General features: G+C 39.7%; 1 protein-coding gene across 1 annotated transcript; it reads right to left on the reverse strand.

Moving 5' to 3' along the window:
• Positions 1–1,650: 1,650 nt before the first annotated feature.
• LOC148043464 (cytochrome P450 2J5-like) lies at positions 1,651–14,795 on the reverse strand. Its single transcript, XM_087726114.1, has 9 exons — positions 14,625–14,795; positions 11,509–11,671; positions 8,985–9,134; positions 8,608–8,768; positions 7,846–8,022; positions 6,788–6,929; positions 5,649–5,836; positions 4,948–5,089; positions 1,651–1,835 (listed from the first exon to the last, which is right to left on the reverse strand). The coding sequence occupies exons 1-9, from the start codon at positions 14,793–14,795 to the stop codon at positions 1,651–1,653; spliced, it is 1,479 nt and encodes a 492-aa protein (XP_087582240.1).
• Between the last annotated feature and the right edge of the window lie 3,058 nt (positions 14,796–17,853).

Raw genomic sequence — 17,853 nt, forward strand, 5'->3', positions numbered from 1 at the left:
TTCTGTTTCCATAACGACTTGGTTTCTTAGCCTGAGGGAGCTTTCCTGGCTTTTGTTCGGGGTGGACTTCAAAAATTTCAGCAACGGGGTCTCTGCCCAGTTGCTGGGTGGGTGTGACCATGGTGGGCATGATCTAGTCAAAGCTGAGCTTCCCAGTGTGTGCATCAGAGGTGGATTCCTACCAGTTTGGCCCATTTCAGCTGAACTGGTAGTGGTTTTCCAGCCTGGGTCTCTGGAACCGGCAGCAACCCAGGCCTGCCATACCCCTGAACTGGTTCTCTAGTTTTTTCCCCCCTTTTTAAGATTCTGTGCACGTCGGGCCCATGAAGAGAGAGCACGTCGGGCATGCATGTGTAGCGAACTGGCAGCAATGCCGGCAGCAACCCACCCCAGCGCGCATGCGTGCCAGGGAGCTGTTCTTCCGGTTTCCGGCACTCCCACATGCGCAAAGAGCTGCACGTGCATGCAAAAACCCAGAAGAGCAATGGCCGATGATTGGCATGCCTGGAGAGATGACTCTGCATGCCACTTCTGGCACATGTGCCATAGGTTCGCCATCACGGCTCTAGGACATCAGAGCTGGATTTCTGCTCTGAGTGACTCAGAAATTCATGGTCACAAAGTGAAACGCGAAAAGTCATCATGATGCTCACTCACACTGAGCAATACATACTTGGTCTGTTTTTTTCCCCTTAACTAACATGTGATCCAGAGGTGGGTTCCTACCAGTTCGCACCTATTCGGTAGAACCGGTTCGTCAAATCTACCGAACCGGTTAGAAGAGGTTCCACCTGTGGACCTGGAAAGCAGGCCACACCTACAGAAGAGGTTCCAAAAATTTTTGAAACCCACCACTGATGTGATCTGAAGATCTAGGGCATTCACGTCACTCAGGGAGATAGGAAATTTCAGGCTTGACTTTATTTCACTCGTGTTTTGCATTGTGTGTTGTTGGAAGTACTGGAACAGGCTTATCAAGATTACACCTACCACGAACTATCTGCTTAGTCATCTTGTTTGTTTTATTTACCTGAGCAGAACCTGCAGAATCATTTTGAACTATCTCTGAAATTTGTCCTTTCTGGGGAATGTGAAATTTATTAAAACTGAAAAAAGATACTAACGCTAATGAGAAAGTGATATGTTTTATTGGCACCCAAAGGACACAAATAGAAAACACATCATACCTACTTAGTATATTCCCACACACACACACACACACAACCTCCTGGTCTTTCATTGACCTGGTTAGGTACATTGTGTGAACCCAAGCAAAGGATTGAAGAAATTTTGATGCAGGATAAAAGGAAGCAAAACAATGTGCTACGTGAATTGACAAAGTAGCCCATTATTACAGAATAAGAATAATACAAAATAGCAAAAGCAGGGGTGAAATTCAGCAGGTTCTGGAGAACCGTTAGCAGAAATTTTGAGTAGTTCAGAGAACCAACAAATCCCACCTCTGGCTGGCCCCAGAGTGAGGAGGGAAGGGAGATTTTGCAGTATCTTTCCCCTGCCACGCCCACCAAGTCACACCCACAGAACCGGCAGTTTTATGCCTTTTATAGTTATATGTGTGTGTGTGTGTGTGTGTGTATGTGTGTGTGTGTGTGTTTGTTTGTTTCTGTGTGTGTTTGTGTGTGTGTATATTTAAATCTGGGTGGGAATAGCACACAGTTTGTAAGGTGGTGGATGAACTGCCACTTTTATAAGAGGGGCTTTGTTGAATTCTTTCACTCCTTCAGGCAACCGGAAGCTGAAGGCCCTCAACAAGCCGGTCAGAAAGATGAAGATTTCAATTCTTGCCAGTTGCTCTCCCATACAGGCGCGTTCACCTGTAGATGAGACAAAGCATGGATGAAGGGGATAATAATCTGTTCTCCAGAGTATATCACCATCAGCAAGGAAATCTGAAGAAAATTGCAATGGTTTAGCTTCTAGCAGATTCAGTTCCTAGAATTGTTTCCTTAGTTTTCCTCTGTTTGTGAACACTCCACAAGGAATGACTTTAATACAACTTATAGTAGATGTAGGCTACACTATACACCCATGAAAAAATGATATGGTATGTTTTCCAGAGATGGGCCCATGAGAGGAAAGTCCACTTCTCACCATTAAGCCCTATACATTGGGTATGGTAGATCAGCCAGTTGCAAATCCTTCTACATATTTTTCTATCTAGTCTAGAAGTAGCAACAGCACTTAGACTAGTATCTCCCTTCACGGTGCTTTACAGCCCTCTCTAAGTGGTTTACAGAGTCAGCATATTGCCCCCAATAAAATCCTCATTTTACTGAACTCTGGGTCCTCGTTTTATTGAACTCTGAAGGATGGAAGACTATAGTCTGCTTTATCAAAGCCTTCCTGAAGTCCGGGCATATTATAGCAATAGCAATAGCAATAGTTAGACTTATATACCACTTCATAGGGCTTTCAGCCCTCTCTAAGCGGTTTACAGAGTCAGCATATTGCCCCCAACAACAATCTGGGTCCTCATTTTACCCACCTCGGAAGGATGGAAGGCTGAGTCAACCTTGAGCCTGGTGGGATTTGAACAGCCGAACTGTTGAACTGCAGTCAGCTGAAGTAGCCTGCAGTGCTGCATTTAACCACTGCGCCACCTTGGCTCTTATGTTTACAGCATTTCACTGGTCCACTTTATGAAAGAAGGCAATAAGATTTGCCTGACACAATCTGTTTTTCACAACCACATAATGGCTTATAGCAGTAGTGGCAAACCTTTCTATAAAGGCTAGCCAAAACTGTGTGCTTGCCCATACCCACAATGTGCCCCACCCACCTGTGCATGTGTGCGCAACCCCCCTACACATGCACGTATGCCCCCCATGTGTGTGTGTGTGAGAAAGAGAGGGGGGTTGCCCTACCCAGACTCTGGAGGCTTTGCTGAAGTCTGGGGAGGGCTAAAACAGCTTCCTCCAGCCCTCCAGAAAGCCGACAATTAGCTGGCTGTTGCGCGCATGTGTGCTGGAGCTGACAGCTTGTATGCTGGCAAATATGGCTCCACATGCTACCCAGTAGAATTTTTGAAGTCACCAGTTTGCATCAATAATCAGAATTAGTTTGGACAAGACCTAATCAGACCCTAGGAAGCAGCTTTTTAATCTGCTCTCCTTCGTGATATTTAAAAAGAGAATGTCTGAGAGGCTCATTTCCTCCCCCCCCCCCCCAGCCTATGCTTGGGCCCTACATTTACTTCCCATCCAAAATGGGCCACGTGGAGAGTCCTGGGGGGGAAGGGGTGGGCAGGGCCAGCCAGGGGTGGGATTTGGAGTTTCTCCAAATCAACCATACTGTGAGCTACGGATTCTCCCACCCCTGCTTTTGACCACCCTGCTTATGTGCTTCACCACTTTTAGGTATGGTGGCTTTGGTCTAATCTCACTGTGGCACCCATTTCATCTTCTGCTAATTCTATCAGCATCATTTCATTCCTTCAAGAACAGTATCATTTTGGACAATCTGTGAAATTTGCTCTGGCTGGAGAATGTGAAGTCCGTAGGAGCAATTTATTAAAAATGAAAGCAGAGACTAAAACTAAATGGAAATGTTTTATTGGCATCCATAAAGAAACAAAGGTGAAATATAGCAATCTTAATGTCTATGGAGATTCACAATCATTCAGAATGAATGGTTATCCCAGAGGTGCTTTATTGCAAAAGGCAACTATACATTCTTGGGTGGGTTTTTTATATGAAAATATTTTGCTTCTCATCCAAGAAGCTTCTTTAGTTCGAATTGACTGGTGAGGAATGGAAGGATTTATATTCTTTGTAGACATCTGAACATTAGCACTCGGAGGGTTCTTTTTTTATAGCTAATCAAGAAAGTCCAGTTGCTTTTTGGGACATAACAAGCTTAGCACATATTTCAACCACATCCTCCTAGGTTTTGGTTGACCTCGTTGGGCATGTTGTGTGAACCGAGCAGTAGGTTGAAGAAGTTTCAGTATTGAGTAAACAGAAGCAAAATGCAATATTAAGTGAATAGGTATATCGGAAACATTTATCATACTGTATAGCTATTATGTAACTAATTTTATGCCATTTATGGTGTTTAATTTTAAGATTATAAGGGAATAGCACACAGTTTGTAAGGGTGTGGATGTATCACCACTTTTGCGACAGGTTCTTCATTGAGCTTTTTCACTCCTTCAGGCAACCGGAAGCTGAAGGCCCTCAACAGGCTGGTCAGAAAGATGAAGATCTCAATTCTTGCTAGCTGTTCTCCCACACAGGAACGTAGACCTGTGGATGAGACAAAGCATGGATTTGTGGATAATAATCTGTTTTCCATGGTGTACACCATCACCAAGGAAATCTGAAAAGATTCATAACAAATGAAAGAGATTTCCATGATAACCCTGGTATCTTCTAGCAGATTGAATTCCTAAAGCTTTTTTTCTCCCCTTTAGTTTGTCAGAGAGATGCCTTTAATTCACATTGTACTAGATGGAAGAAACTTTCAAAGGCGAAGTTATACATGCATGAAAAAAGTAATCTAGCAACTATATTACTTATTCCACAGTAATATAGATGGAGTAGAGGGAGGAGGTATGGACATAGTCTGTGGGAATTCACTTTCACAAAGCAAACACCTATTCTTGTTGTTATTTGTTTGCTACATCTGTCTGTCTGGACAAAAGTTGGGCTAACAGTCTGCAAAACAGCGTTCCTTGATGTCCTCCTGAGACTAATTGCTACTATGCCATTGGACTGCATTTGATTTCTTTTGCTCAGGGATTTACCTCTCGGTTATATTACTATTCTTTTGCACATTAAAGTTTATAGCCTAGGGGGAACTTCAGGCTCTCTAGTTTTGAAACCAGGAGGAAGAAGGATTCAAACTATTCAAACTATGATGACCTCAGGGGTGGTAGTGCTGGGAATCTGCAAGTTAGAACCTGCTTTGGAATCATGGATGTAGTACCTATTCCAAAGGGCAGAAACTCTTTCCGTTCAATGAATTTCCCATCCTTATCTAAAAAGTGATTTGGGTTGAATTCTTCAGGTGTCTCCCATTGCTCAGGATCAAGAAGGACAGAGCGCAGGTCTGCGAGAATAATGGTCCCCTGTAGAAAAAGATATGATTAAACAGAGCAGTTTCATATTTTCAACAGGTGAAAAAGTATAAACAATATTGATGAAGCTTTTGGTTTTAGCTTGCCTTTATGGAGCCATATTTGTTCATTTCCAGAGCGGTTTCAGACAGCAGTAGTCCCCAACTCTTTAGCTTCCTTCCTTCCATCCCTTCCATTAAAACTGAGAGCTGGGTGCATATTTATCACATGAAATTGCCCCGAGAAATGGACAAGAAACATGTCCACATATGACTACAATTCGGAACTTAAGTTCAACCTTTTAATCTATTATCATAGAGGTGATATTTAGCCAGTTCGCACTGGTTTGCACTGACGAGTGGCGGAAATTTTGCCTGGATCACTGGCCCAGGCAAGTCCATCCATTTGTATTAAACCCATTATGAATTCCCCGCAAGAGTTTGTTATTCTTCTTTATTCAATTTTACATGATTGCATTGGCAGTTCCTGAACAGAGAGCTTCTATCCCAGTGTCATATTCTGATTTTCCTTCCGTGTTGGGCTACTGGTGTGCAGTGAACATGCTTTTTACCTTAGGAATGTGGTAACCTCTCATCTTCACATCCTTTGTACTTTGCCTGACTTCCCCAAATAGCAGGACATATTTTAAACGCTGCATTTCATGAATCACGGCATTGGTGTAGGGCAGCTTCTTCCGATCCTGATAGGAAATCGACCCCGAGAAGCCAAACACATCTTCAATCTCCTTCTGGACTTTCTCTAGAAAAGAAAGGATGGAAATAGAAGCTTTCTTTGATTCATTCAGGCCCGTCGCCACCAATCTTCTTTAGGGGGTTCCCACATTCGCAGCCCCAGACAGGCCTTCAACTCCAGTCACCAACTAATTGGTTCTTATTCCACAACTGGTGGAATAATGGGGCAGGGCCTCCTGGTTGGGCGAGGGGAGTTGGACTAGATAAGCTACAAGGTCCCTTCCAACTCTGTTAATCTTTAATCTGTAAAAACTGTCCCCCATCATATGTTACCAAAGGGCTCCAAATCTACCTCCAGTCACTGATCTCTGATCTGGGCCATATATGTCATTACCAAGACCCCCTGTTGACTCTCTGGGTTGATTTTTGCTTCCAGCCCTCACCAGCTTCTCATTCTTCTTGGCTGCCTCCAGCTCTGACTCAAAATTGGATCTTCATTATGCCTCCAGTAGCCTTCCACTCTTCTGTCAGACTCATGGCTAGATCTCCACCTCCCCTCAGTCTCCTGTCATGTCCCTCAATGCTGCAGACAATGATTCAAGGTTGGCTGTGCCCCCCTCCACCCCAGATCTGTGCTTGCACCTGCCATTTTGGTTTTTTTTCTATGTTCAGGCAATTTAAGTTTAGGCCTGAAACAAATAAGAAATCTGAAAGCCAAGGGAGATTACTACGATGAAATTATTAAATGTTTCAGATTTGTACTGATTTCTAGTTTTTAGTTCCTCAATAGATACTTTATTGAGGATTCAAACAAGGCTCTCTATTTACTTACTTAGTATATGACAGGATTTCTGCATGTACATTCTTTGCTGTCCTTTACTCCTGCTAAGTTCATTCTCCTGCTTATAGAATCAAGAATCTACATAGGAAAATTATTATGAGGAATAGATTTCAAATAATTCCTGGGTATTTTGAAACCTGAGAGTGACTCTTGTTCCATTAGCCATGTCTGTCTCACCTTGGATGTCAGGATGATTGGTCAAGAGGAGCAGTGCCCACTTCAGAGTACCAAAGATTGTGTCTGTTCCAGCACCAAAAAAATCAAAAATACACTGAGCCAGGTTCTCTTCATCATAGGTAGAGTCAGGGTCATTCTTGGTCTGTTTAAAATGAAAAATGAAATTTACAATGAATTCTATGCAGCTTTTTTGTAATTACATTTGTTTCTGTGTCACAAGTCAATGCAGGAGAGCAATAATTAAAGTGGTAGATTCACAGAAAGATATTATCTTGAGAAACTGAATACTGCACAAGCCAGAAATAGGACTCTGAAAATATCTCCAGACCTGTCACATCCTGGACCTAAACTGTTTCATCTTCTTACCTCTAAATGATGCTGTAGGGCAGGGGTGTCAAACTCGATTTCATTGAGGGCCACATCAGGGTTGTGTTTGATTATGGGGGGCCAGGGTGGGTGTGGCCTGGGTGGGCCTGGCTAGCTTGATGTCACATGCTGGGGGCACCTATGGTGGCCTGAATGCTCTGCCAGAGGAAACAAGCTCCTGAGCTCAAATTTTGGCTGCGACAGTCTCCTGCAGCCCTTTGCCAGCAAAAATACAATATTGTATTTTGCTTTGGGAAGTCTTTAAGAAGATGTTGGATAGATATTTTTCTGAAACTTCCTGCCTAGGCAGAGGGTTGGACTAGAAGACCTCCAAGGTCCTTTCCAACTCTGCTATTGTATTATTGTACAGTATTCATTTAAATATGAATTAATCAAAAATCCTTGTTAATTCTTTTCTTTCATAATGGAAGGAAAGGAATCTTCAGGAAAAACAGGGGGGGGGGGAGAAATGATAGGCAAACATGAGAGGATGACAAACGGAAATAATTCCAACTTCCCCCAAAGAATCTCCCTTGTCTAAGGAGAGTTCACGATTGCAAAGGTTCTAAATCCAAAGAGAAGATAAATGAAAAAGAAAGAAAATCCAATAAAGACAATTTCAGTAACTCCTCCTGTTTCCTTATAGAGAGTAAGATTCCTTGCCCATGTATTGGAACACAGTAAACTCATACCTTCTCCATCTGTAGAAGATAGTAATCAATGAAATCTTGTGGCTCATGGAGAGATCTGAAGTCCTTGTGTTTCTCAATTTCTTGCTTTGCAAAGGAAGTGATCACCCCTATAGAAGCCAAGGCCTCCTTGTGAGGGCCTGGGAGGTAGTTCATTAATCGTGGGAACACAAAAAAAATCTAATAGAAATGAAAATTAGAAAAGTTATTTATTTATAACCCACCACAATTAAAAAAAGAAGCTCAACAGGTATCTCCCATTGTTCTCAGCAGCTCACAGCAATAGACAACACTTAATAACCAAAGAAAGCCATTGCAAGAATATTAAAACATGGCAAACAATGGTTGAACATCTTTTGCTAAAGCTATTGAAACATGGGATGGATAGCCAAATGCTGGTGATAACTGAAACGTGGGATTCATCCATAGGCAAAATCACTTTGGGGTAGCTGTTAATGCACGAGCCTAGAAACTGAGATACTCTGAGTTCTAGTCCCAACTCAAGCACTAACTCAATTGTATGACACTGGAAGAGTTCTCCTCTCTCAGCCCTGGGAAGTGGGCAATGGGAAACCACAACCGAAATCTTGACAAGGAAACTGCAAAGACTTGTCCAGGCTCTCACCTAGAGTCAAGACTGATTCAAGGACAGAAATACCTACTGGACAATTTCCAAGGCTTCCTCCCTTCATTCCATTCATGATTCCATGGAATTACTGATGGAAAATAGGTTTTGGCAGAGCTTTAAAATAGAACATGACTCACCCCATTAAAAAGGCCACCAGAGAATTTCACAATATTTTCAAGAGCTTTAATTAATTTCTGGAAGTTCTCATCTTCGGGAGCAAATTGATAGCCAAAACTCAAAGCGCATATGACATTAGAAACTGCATTTATTACTGGAAATGAAGAGTCAAAAGGCTGTCCTGCAAACAAAGATATTTAAACAAATATATTTCATAATGAATTTTTAAAGAACAGAAAAAGGGAAGGAAGGAAGGAAGGAATTTGGGAACTCTGTCAATTGTTTCAAAACTAAAAAGAATCAAATCAAATAATGTCTTTTACTTCAAAATACTCAGAGTAGAAAAGATTTTGCCATTACCTCAAATTTTCCAAATTACCCATTACCCCAAAGAGACCTTTTGTTTGTCTGAACATCTCCACCAACGTCTGAGCTCCGTCTTCTATCTGATGCTCAATGCTTTTCTTCCCCAGGCCCAGCTTCCGCAGAGACGTGACACCAATGTGACGCTGCTGTTTCCAGATGTGGCCATTGGAGAAAGAAATTCCTGAAGGCATCAGCAGACAATGATAAATGATTTCTGACTACATTCATGTTTAAAAAAAAACAAGTCCAGTACTTGCCAAATATCTCTTTGGATTTCAGATGGGAATATCAAACCGTTATGTCATGTACTCATTTTGTAAGATTCTAACTGTGCTATTTTTTCTTACAAAAATATTTATTCCTTTTGGAAGTCACATGGACACTGGGAAGTGCATGTGGCACGGTGACCACGGATGCATTGCTTGTCAACCTTACACAATGGATATCAAGACCTTCTAAGTTGATGTAAACATTCATATGTACAAACATATGTTATAGGCACAAGAGACAGGATCTTCCCAGTGATCTCAGAATCCATCTGCAACTTCCTCCTACAAGATTGAAACTAACCAGTAAAATAGGCAAATTGATTTTTTATTCACCAAGTTTAATGAAGTGATGATGTTACCTAGTTTGGGTCATGAAATGTCTGCAAAACAAAATACTAAGCTCATAGAGCACCAAAGATCCCTTTATCAAATTAATATTGTGTTTTTAATTATGATATTTTAAAGTGCTTTTATGAAAGCCATCAATAAAGGAACACACAGTTGTAAGAAAAGGTAAGTTTAAAGTAATGAAGCTTAGTATCTTCTGAGCCATCTGACCTATTAAAGCATATAGTAGAAAAAAATGACCAATGTTTTATTAAAAACAATGACTTCAAATTAAGGAGCTGGAAAATAATATATTTGAAAGAAAAGTGCAAGTTGGAGGGATACAAAACAATGGAAGAAATGAAATAACACTGTGTTATTTTAGTATGTGTCACTAAATTAAGGAAATCTATATATATGAAAGCGAAATGTCACTCACACAACATCATGAAATCTCCAGAACCGTAAACCCTACAAAATTGAAATTTGGCATTTATGTTCCTTTTGCCTTCTAGGTGCTTGCTAAGAAAGGATTTTTCAAAATGACCACCAGATCATTAGGATTTCTTGTATTATTATTAACACAATAATAATAAATGTTATATGTTCTGCCCCCCCCCTCACAACCTGAAAATAACTCTTTTCCAATTGCAACTTGGATGTGGCCAGTGTGTGACTCAACCGGCCTGACGGCTGAGAGTTTGGAGACGATCAATGGGGACAGCTGAGGGAGAGAAGGGGATTAGATAGGAGATGCCTCTGTGGGACAAGCCTGAGGGAGAGAAGGAGATAGAAGAGGATCAATGAGGCCACCCTGAGGGAGAGAAAGGGATAGGAGAAAAGAGGTCTCTATGGGGGAAGTCTGAGGAAGAGAAGGGGGCTAGGAGAGGCCTGTAAGATTGTTGATGCCCATTTGAGGGAAAATATTCTTAGAAAGGCTCATGGAAGAGATAAATCAGGACGATAAAAAAGTGCCCTTTCAATTAAAATATAAGTAAATTATATTATTTATAAAGGATTCTAATTTCTGAGGGAGAAATTGCTTAAATGTAGAATTCACTAAAATTTTGGTTTCTTCTTAATCATATATTGATCAGAAAATGGGGGAGAAATTTCAACACATCAATAAATGCCAATTGTCTCCCTGCAATTAAGGAAACAGACATCACCTTGGATCAGGCCTTGACTGCAAGATGGTGGGAGGAACAAGCCAACCGAGCAATCATGACTAGGAATAAAAATAGCTTGAATTTGCATAATTATAATATGAGAAATACTAACTACCCTGTTTCCCTGAAAATAAGGCCTATCTGGATAACAAGCCCCATCAGGCTTTGGAGCGCATGCGCTAAAATAAGCCCTCCCCTGAAAATAAGCCCTCCCCAAGATTTTGCAAAACAGCAGCATCCATGAGGTGAACACGCTCGCCACCTCCTGCACCTCAAAAATAATAAGACCTCCCTGAAAATAAGGCCAAGTGCTTATTGTGGGAGTCAAAAGAAAAGAAGACCCTGTCTTATTTTTGGGGAAACATGGTATATAATTGTGTGAGAGGCCCTTGGTGCTCTCTGAGCTTGCTTGTTTTCTTGCAGACGTTTCATTAGCCTAACTGTGCAACATCATCAATGGTAGAATGTCTAAAGAAAAAAATTAATAAAAAAGAATCACACATGGTTTTATGCATTACATAAAGAAGCATCAAATAATTACAAAAAGGAAATGCAATGTCTACGTCAATTTATCAATGAAACGAAACAAAATTGAATACAATGGAGATGCACAATAATGTAGGCTAAAGCGTATTACAGCAATAATTCTATGGCTTATCTCATAACTGTAAATCATTTTATTATCCCTTACGTCCCCCCATCCACAACTTGCTTTACATACAGTATTATCCCCACAAATTGCAACAGTTTGATAGTTATTTAAATACAATTCCTTATTATTTCTACCTACCACTTCTATTCCCTACAGCTGTCAGGAAAGCATCCTCCGGTCGATAAGAGAATTCTTCTGGGAAACGGTCCATTCCTTCTTTCACAGTTTTGAATCCAGATAGCACTACAATAAGGTAATGTCCAACCCACATGGAGTATATATTTCCATATTCTTTTACATGCTATCAAGTGAATCAAAGTTGCGAAATATTACGATCATATAAAATAGATTATTTACAGCTAAGATGCCACCAGTGTTAGGCCACCAGTGTCCTAACTCCTCAATTCTAAGACCCATTCACCATATTTATTTGTCTGCTCTTTGGAAACTTATTTTCTCTCCCTAAGATTCCTACAAAAACAGCAGTCCATTTCATTTTCAGCACCTTCCTTTGCCCCCCTGCTTTTTTCAGCCATCAATTCCTGAACCATCCAACCGATAGTTATATTGACAGGACAGCCTACGCCAGTGATGGACAATCTATGGCATGTTTGCCAGAAGTGGCATGCAGATATCCTCAGTCAGGTGCTTCAATTAAATTGCATAACTGCCAATATCTAGGTTATACTATATCAGATACCAAGCACATATTTCATGTCTGAACCTGAAATATGTTTCTATTGCTTCCTTCTCCAACCAGCTGCATATAATCATTATCTTTGAATTCGTTCCATTAGCAAACATTTCTTAGTAAGATTGAACTAGAGTTTGCCTTCTTTTTTATCTATATTTATTTTTTATTAACAAACATGTAAAATAAATGGTAATATGTTCCGTGTATTGATTCCCATTTCCAGCATTTTGGGGAGGTATTTGTTAAGATTTTAGCTAACCTTGTTGGTGCCAGGTGCCATCTGTAAAACATTTTCTACTGGTTTTCCTTGTATGCAACTGATAGTGTCATTTTTAAATTTATTCCCCCAAATTTTTCCCATTTGTCTAATTCAATATTATAGCCAAAATTCTGTGCCCATTTTATCATTTGTTCTTTCACAATTTCCTCTTCCATTTTATACTTCAGGAGGAATTTCTATATTCTCCCTATCATCTCTCTATCTGGGCTTTGAATAATTTTATCCAATTTGTGTGGTTCTGTTTCGATGTCATGCAATTTTGTATCTTTATTGTATTTAGTTTTGATTTGGAGGTAAGTTAGCCAGTCAACTTTCATATTCTGATCTGCCAATTCTTCAATTGTTTTTAAATTTCCCTGTCTATCAATTAAGTCTCTATATTTTAGGATTTTGTTCAAATCTGTAAAATTTGGGTGAGTCGTCCTTTCTGTCGGTGATAGCCAATTTGGGATTTTCACATAGTGGATTTTTTTTATTTTGAGCCATTTTTGCAACACTCTTCTTAGCAATAGCAATAGCAGTTAGACTTATATACCGCTTCATAGGGCTTCCAGCCCTCTCTAAGCGGTTTACAGAGTCAGCATATTGCCCCCACACAGTCTGGGTCCTCATTTTACCCACCTCGGAAGGATGGAAGGCTGAGTCAACCTTGAGCCGGTGAGATTAGAACCGCTGAACTGCAGATAACAGTCAGCTGAAGTGGCTGCAGGAGAGCACTCTAACCACTGCGCCACCTCTTCTGATTAAATGATTTTGAAAGTATTTGTATGTTTTATTTTTATCATCCCATAGGAATGTATGCCAGCCTGCTTGCAGGTCATGGCCTTCTAAGGACAAAATTCTTTTATTCTTTAGCTCTATCCAGTCCTTCACCAATGTTATTGTTATTGCTGATGCATATAAATCCCAATTTGGTAATGCTAAGCCTCCCCTCTACTTGCTGTCTTGCATTGACATTACTTTAATCCTCGGTTTTCATCCCTGCCAAATGAACCTAGCAGTTATTTTATTTAATTCTTGAAAGAATTTTTTACCTGGATTAATAGGTGCGGCTTGCAACAGGAATAGAATTCTTGGTAAGATATTCATTTTAATTGTTGATATACGTCCCATGAGTGATGAACATTTTTCCATTTTTCTAAATCTTTCTTTATTTGTATCACTAATTTGTTATGATTATTGTCTTTAATTGTGGAACATTTTGCCGACACCCAGATCCCCAAGTATTTCACTTTCTTAGTTATTTGCATTCTGGTTGCTATTTCCAGTTCCTCTTCTTGCTTTTTGTCATGTTCTTGGTTATCATTTTTGTTTTGTCTTTATTGATCTTTAGTCCTGCCACTTCGCCCTATTCTTCTAATTTTTGAATTAATTTCAAGCTGGATTCTAATGGGTCCTCTAGAATAAATACTAAGTCATCGGCATAGGCTTGGGCCTTATATTCTTCATTTTTGAGTCTTAAACTTTTTATTCCCTAGTCTTTCCAAATTTCATTTAATAAAATTTCCAAAGTTAATATAAATAGCAAAGGAGAGAGGGGGCATCGCTGTCTGACTCCTTTTTTATTTCAATCTTTTCTGTTAGATCTCCATTCATCAGAACTTTGGCTGTCTGAGTGTTATAAAATCCTTCTATCATTTTTTATAAATTTTTCTCTGAATTTCACCTCATCCAATAATGTTGTTTAAAATTTCCAGATTACGTTGTCAAATGCTTTTTGTGCATCAAGGAAAACCAGTACCATTTGCTTTTCTGATGCGCCTCGTAATAACTCTATTATACCTAGTATGACTCTCGTGTTGTTTTTAATGTGTCTGTGGGATAAAAATCCATTTTGGTCCGAAGGAATTCGTTCTTTTAAAACCTATTTAATTCTTCCTGCCATAATTGCTGCAAATATTTTATAATCGGAGTTTAACAATGAAATTGGCCTGTAATTTTAAATTTCTTGTAGATTGGTTTCTTCTTTTGGGATTAGCAATATTATTGCTTCTGTCCATGATTCAGGTATCTTGGCTTTTCATTAAACATTTCCACTCCTAGCTCTTCCAATATTAGTTTCTTTCACATTCTGCTCTTTGGAATGTTGGTGACTAGGTCTCAACTTGAATATTCTGGCTCAACGAGGAACATAACATAACAACCAAGCGTAATGACGAGCACTTAAATTCCTCATCATGAAGGAATATTTCACTAGCTTAATACATTTGTTTATAGTTATGATACAAACAATTGATTATTATTTTGTATAAGACTGGATTATAGTTTATAATGAAATACCTTAGAGAAGTAATCTTCGCGAAGCCGAAACCCGTAAGCCCACAAGGTCCCAATGAGAGGTAGAGCCAAAGGACCCGGAGGCAAATGTCTTCGGAACCAGAGTTGCCTCAGGAAGAAGAGAATCAGCAGAGCAAGCAGCAAAACGAACAGAAATGTCCCCATCGCCATCATTCTCCTGCTGCTTCTATGTTTCACTGATGGGAAAAGAATGGCAACATGTCTTTTAATACTCTAATGAGCATTCATACTTTGTGAGCAAGATGTTCTTTTGATCACATAATGGTTATACCATAATGGTGCAGTCCTTAAAGGACAAGGAGGGATCAAGTTATAGGTAGAAATCTGTAAGTGTTTTGAAATACTTATCTAAAAATGATCTCACCATACAAGCTGCCTTATCCATGTGCAGAACTGAAAATAAATGATCCATACTACAACCTTATCAGGAACAATTGCCCAACTCTGAAGCATCATGAGCCCTATTAGTGCAGTCCTTAGTACAGCCTGTTAAGATAATGATAAGGTGAGCATTCATACTTTGTGAGCAAGATGTTATCTTGCTCACATAATGGTTATACCATAATGGTGCAGTCCTTAAAGGACAAGGAAGTATCAAATTATAGGTAGAAATCTGTAAGTGTTTTGAAATACTTATCTAAAAATGATCTCACCATACAAGCTGCCTTATCCATGTGCACAACTGAAAATAAATGATCCATACTACAACCTTATCAGGAACAATTGCCCAACTCTGAAGCACCATGAGCCCTATTAGTGCAGTGCTTAGTGCAGCCTGTTAAGGTAATGATAAGGTGACCAATCGTCCTCCTTTAGGGAGGACAGTCCTTTGTAAGTTCTGTCCTCCCTCGAAAAGTGTCCTCCTACATGTCCTCCTTTTCGATATTTGTCACTCTTAATGTGACGTATTTGTATTTGACATGATGATTTGTTGAGGCTCGGTATAGTGCAGTGTAAGACGCGATTATGAGATGCATGCACTCTGCATGGGGGACTTTGAGAGAGAGCGCCACGTGAGAGTGGCTTTGTTTACTTCTTATTGAAACACGACATGGCACATACGCACACAGTAGACACACGGCACGTCGGCAATTGAATGACTCACGGTAATTATTTCTTTCTCAGTGAATTTTCAATTATACAGAGTTAAGTACAATTCACGTTTTATTAATTCATTATCTATTTAATAATTTCCAAATATGTATAATTTTATTTACAAGTTTATACAACTCTGTTGTCAACAGAAGTGTAAAATAATTTAAATTTTAGTGAAGCTTATTCGCTTATGTTATTAAAGTTTCAGCTTCAGAAGTTAGTCTTATTTTGAATGACTTTATCCTTCAATATAAATCTCGATTTGAAGATAAATTTCTTCCTTTAATTATAAAAATAAAATGGTCAGACTTAGAGGAATCAAATCCGGGCATAACGGAAAAGTTTATCAAAGAAGTACAGAATTTTTACCGAACATGTTTTCAATATATCGAAGAATGGTCTGAAACAAACATCACGGGAAATAACAGTTTTCAATGGTGTTTGTTGACTTCATCGCTAGTATATTGGACAGATATTGAATCTTGGTTGAGTTTTTATCTAAAGAAATGCCAGAGATTAAAATAGATGACAATTGTCTCTTTGAAGAAATTAGAAGACTGAATGTTAAATTCTAAAAAATTAATACAATGGGAAAATCAACACATTGAAATTGATAAAAGATGGGTGTTTATTTTCAGCCATTTCAAAAATGAACATATTCCATATGAAAATTTATTTATACTTGTTCAATTTACGTTGTGCTGCCCTGGAATTAATGCAGCAGTTGAAAGAGTTTTTACAATTGCCAATGATTTTTGGACAAGTGAGAAATCGAGATTGAATGTTGATACTCTAGCTGCAGCACTTGCCGTAAAATTCAATATGAAGGATATTTCTTTTTCAGATATTTCCAATATATTATTAGAGGATGATACATTGACAAAAAATAATAATTCAATGGAAATGTACTCATTTAAATAATAATTAACAGGCATTTAAGCATAATTACAATATAAAATGTTACAAATGTTTTCACTATGCATGTATCATATTATAGTGTATTATTGTTGCAATGAATAAAATATTTCTTTTATTTACTTTTTTTTTTCAATTTATTTGCCCTCCTTTTCATTGTAAAAAAGTTGGTCACCTTAGTAATGATGATTTAATAGCTGATCAACTGCTGTAAGGCGGTAAACCAAGATGATGCATTGAGAATGAGTCAGCACTTTAAGAGCCCGTTTATATAACAGAGGCCCTGTGAGGGCAATTTCTCTCTCCATGTGTGCTTCTGTGTTATAGTTGAAGATTGATTGATTACCTGGTTTTGCCTATGTGTGTGTGTGTGTATGTGCATGCGCCCCGCACCTTGTAGATAAACCACTGTTTGAAATACAAAAATTCTGTGTACTTTAATTTTGCTCCTGGGTTCTCTCAAAATGATAGTCACACTGTGTGCACACTCTGACACAAGTGAGCTGCTCGGAAGATAGCCAAAAACTACCGGCATCTGGAGGATTCTCGTGAAAGGCAGCTGAGCCTTGCCGGGGATCCCCACCAAGGGGCAAACATAGGTGAGCGAATAACTGATCAGGCTGCATGTGGATGGAGTCCCCAAGGAAGACCAGAGCCAGGGAATGGCATATTCCCTTACCTGGCCAAGGTGAACAGCAAGTGGCAGAGGCTCCGGGGCCTCAGGGAATGGCATGTCCTTGGGTGCTGAGTCCAATCCAAGGTGAAGGGTGAGTGGGCGGCATGCTTATCTTTGGTGAACAGACCGGGTGAGGCATGGAGGTGAGGCGAGGTGATTAGCTGGGCCATGTGGCTAAGGAAAAATATATAGGATGGGGGTGGGCAGGGTGGGTGGGGCAGGCAGAGTGAGTGCAAGGTGGGCGGGGAGACCGGGCAGGCAGAGTGCCTGGGCAGGTGGGGAAAGGAGATAGGCAGAGGTGGGGCCAGCCAGAGGTGGTATTTGCCAGTTCGGCAAACCAGTTAAAATTTCCGCTACCGGTTCACCTGAACCAGTCCTAACCAGCTGAATACCACCTCTGTTCTTCAATCATCAAAAAATTTTGTGTGAGGATTTGCCAGAAAAGACAAGTAGAATAATATTGGCAAAAAATATTTGTGGAAGTTTGTAGAGAAAGTGATTAGACTGTAACCACAGAGGGGTTTA

Source organism: Thamnophis sirtalis, unplaced genomic scaffold (genome assembly GCF_051295495.1).
Source record: "Thamnophis sirtalis isolate CommonGarterSnake01/CBP01778 unplaced genomic scaffold, rThaSir2_p1.2 scaffold_11, whole genome shotgun sequence".
NCBI lineage: Eukaryota > Metazoa > Chordata > Lepidosauria > Squamata > Natricidae > Thamnophis > Thamnophis sirtalis.

Bases quoted from the DNA above. Each gene is read 5' to 3' on its own strand.
- LOC148043464 (XM_087726114.1), bottom strand. From the start codon at position 14,795: ATGATGGCGATGGGGACATTTCTGTTCGTTTTGCTGCTTGCTCTGCTG. The intron at 11,672-14,624 runs GTATTTCATTAT...TTCACTTGATAG, and splicing joins GCGAAGATTACTTCTCTAAG to CATGTAAAAGAATATGGAAA. The intron at 1,836-4,947 runs GTACTACATCCA...TCTCATCTACAG, and splicing joins GTTTCTGCCCTTTGGAATAG to GTGAACGCGCCTGTATGGGA.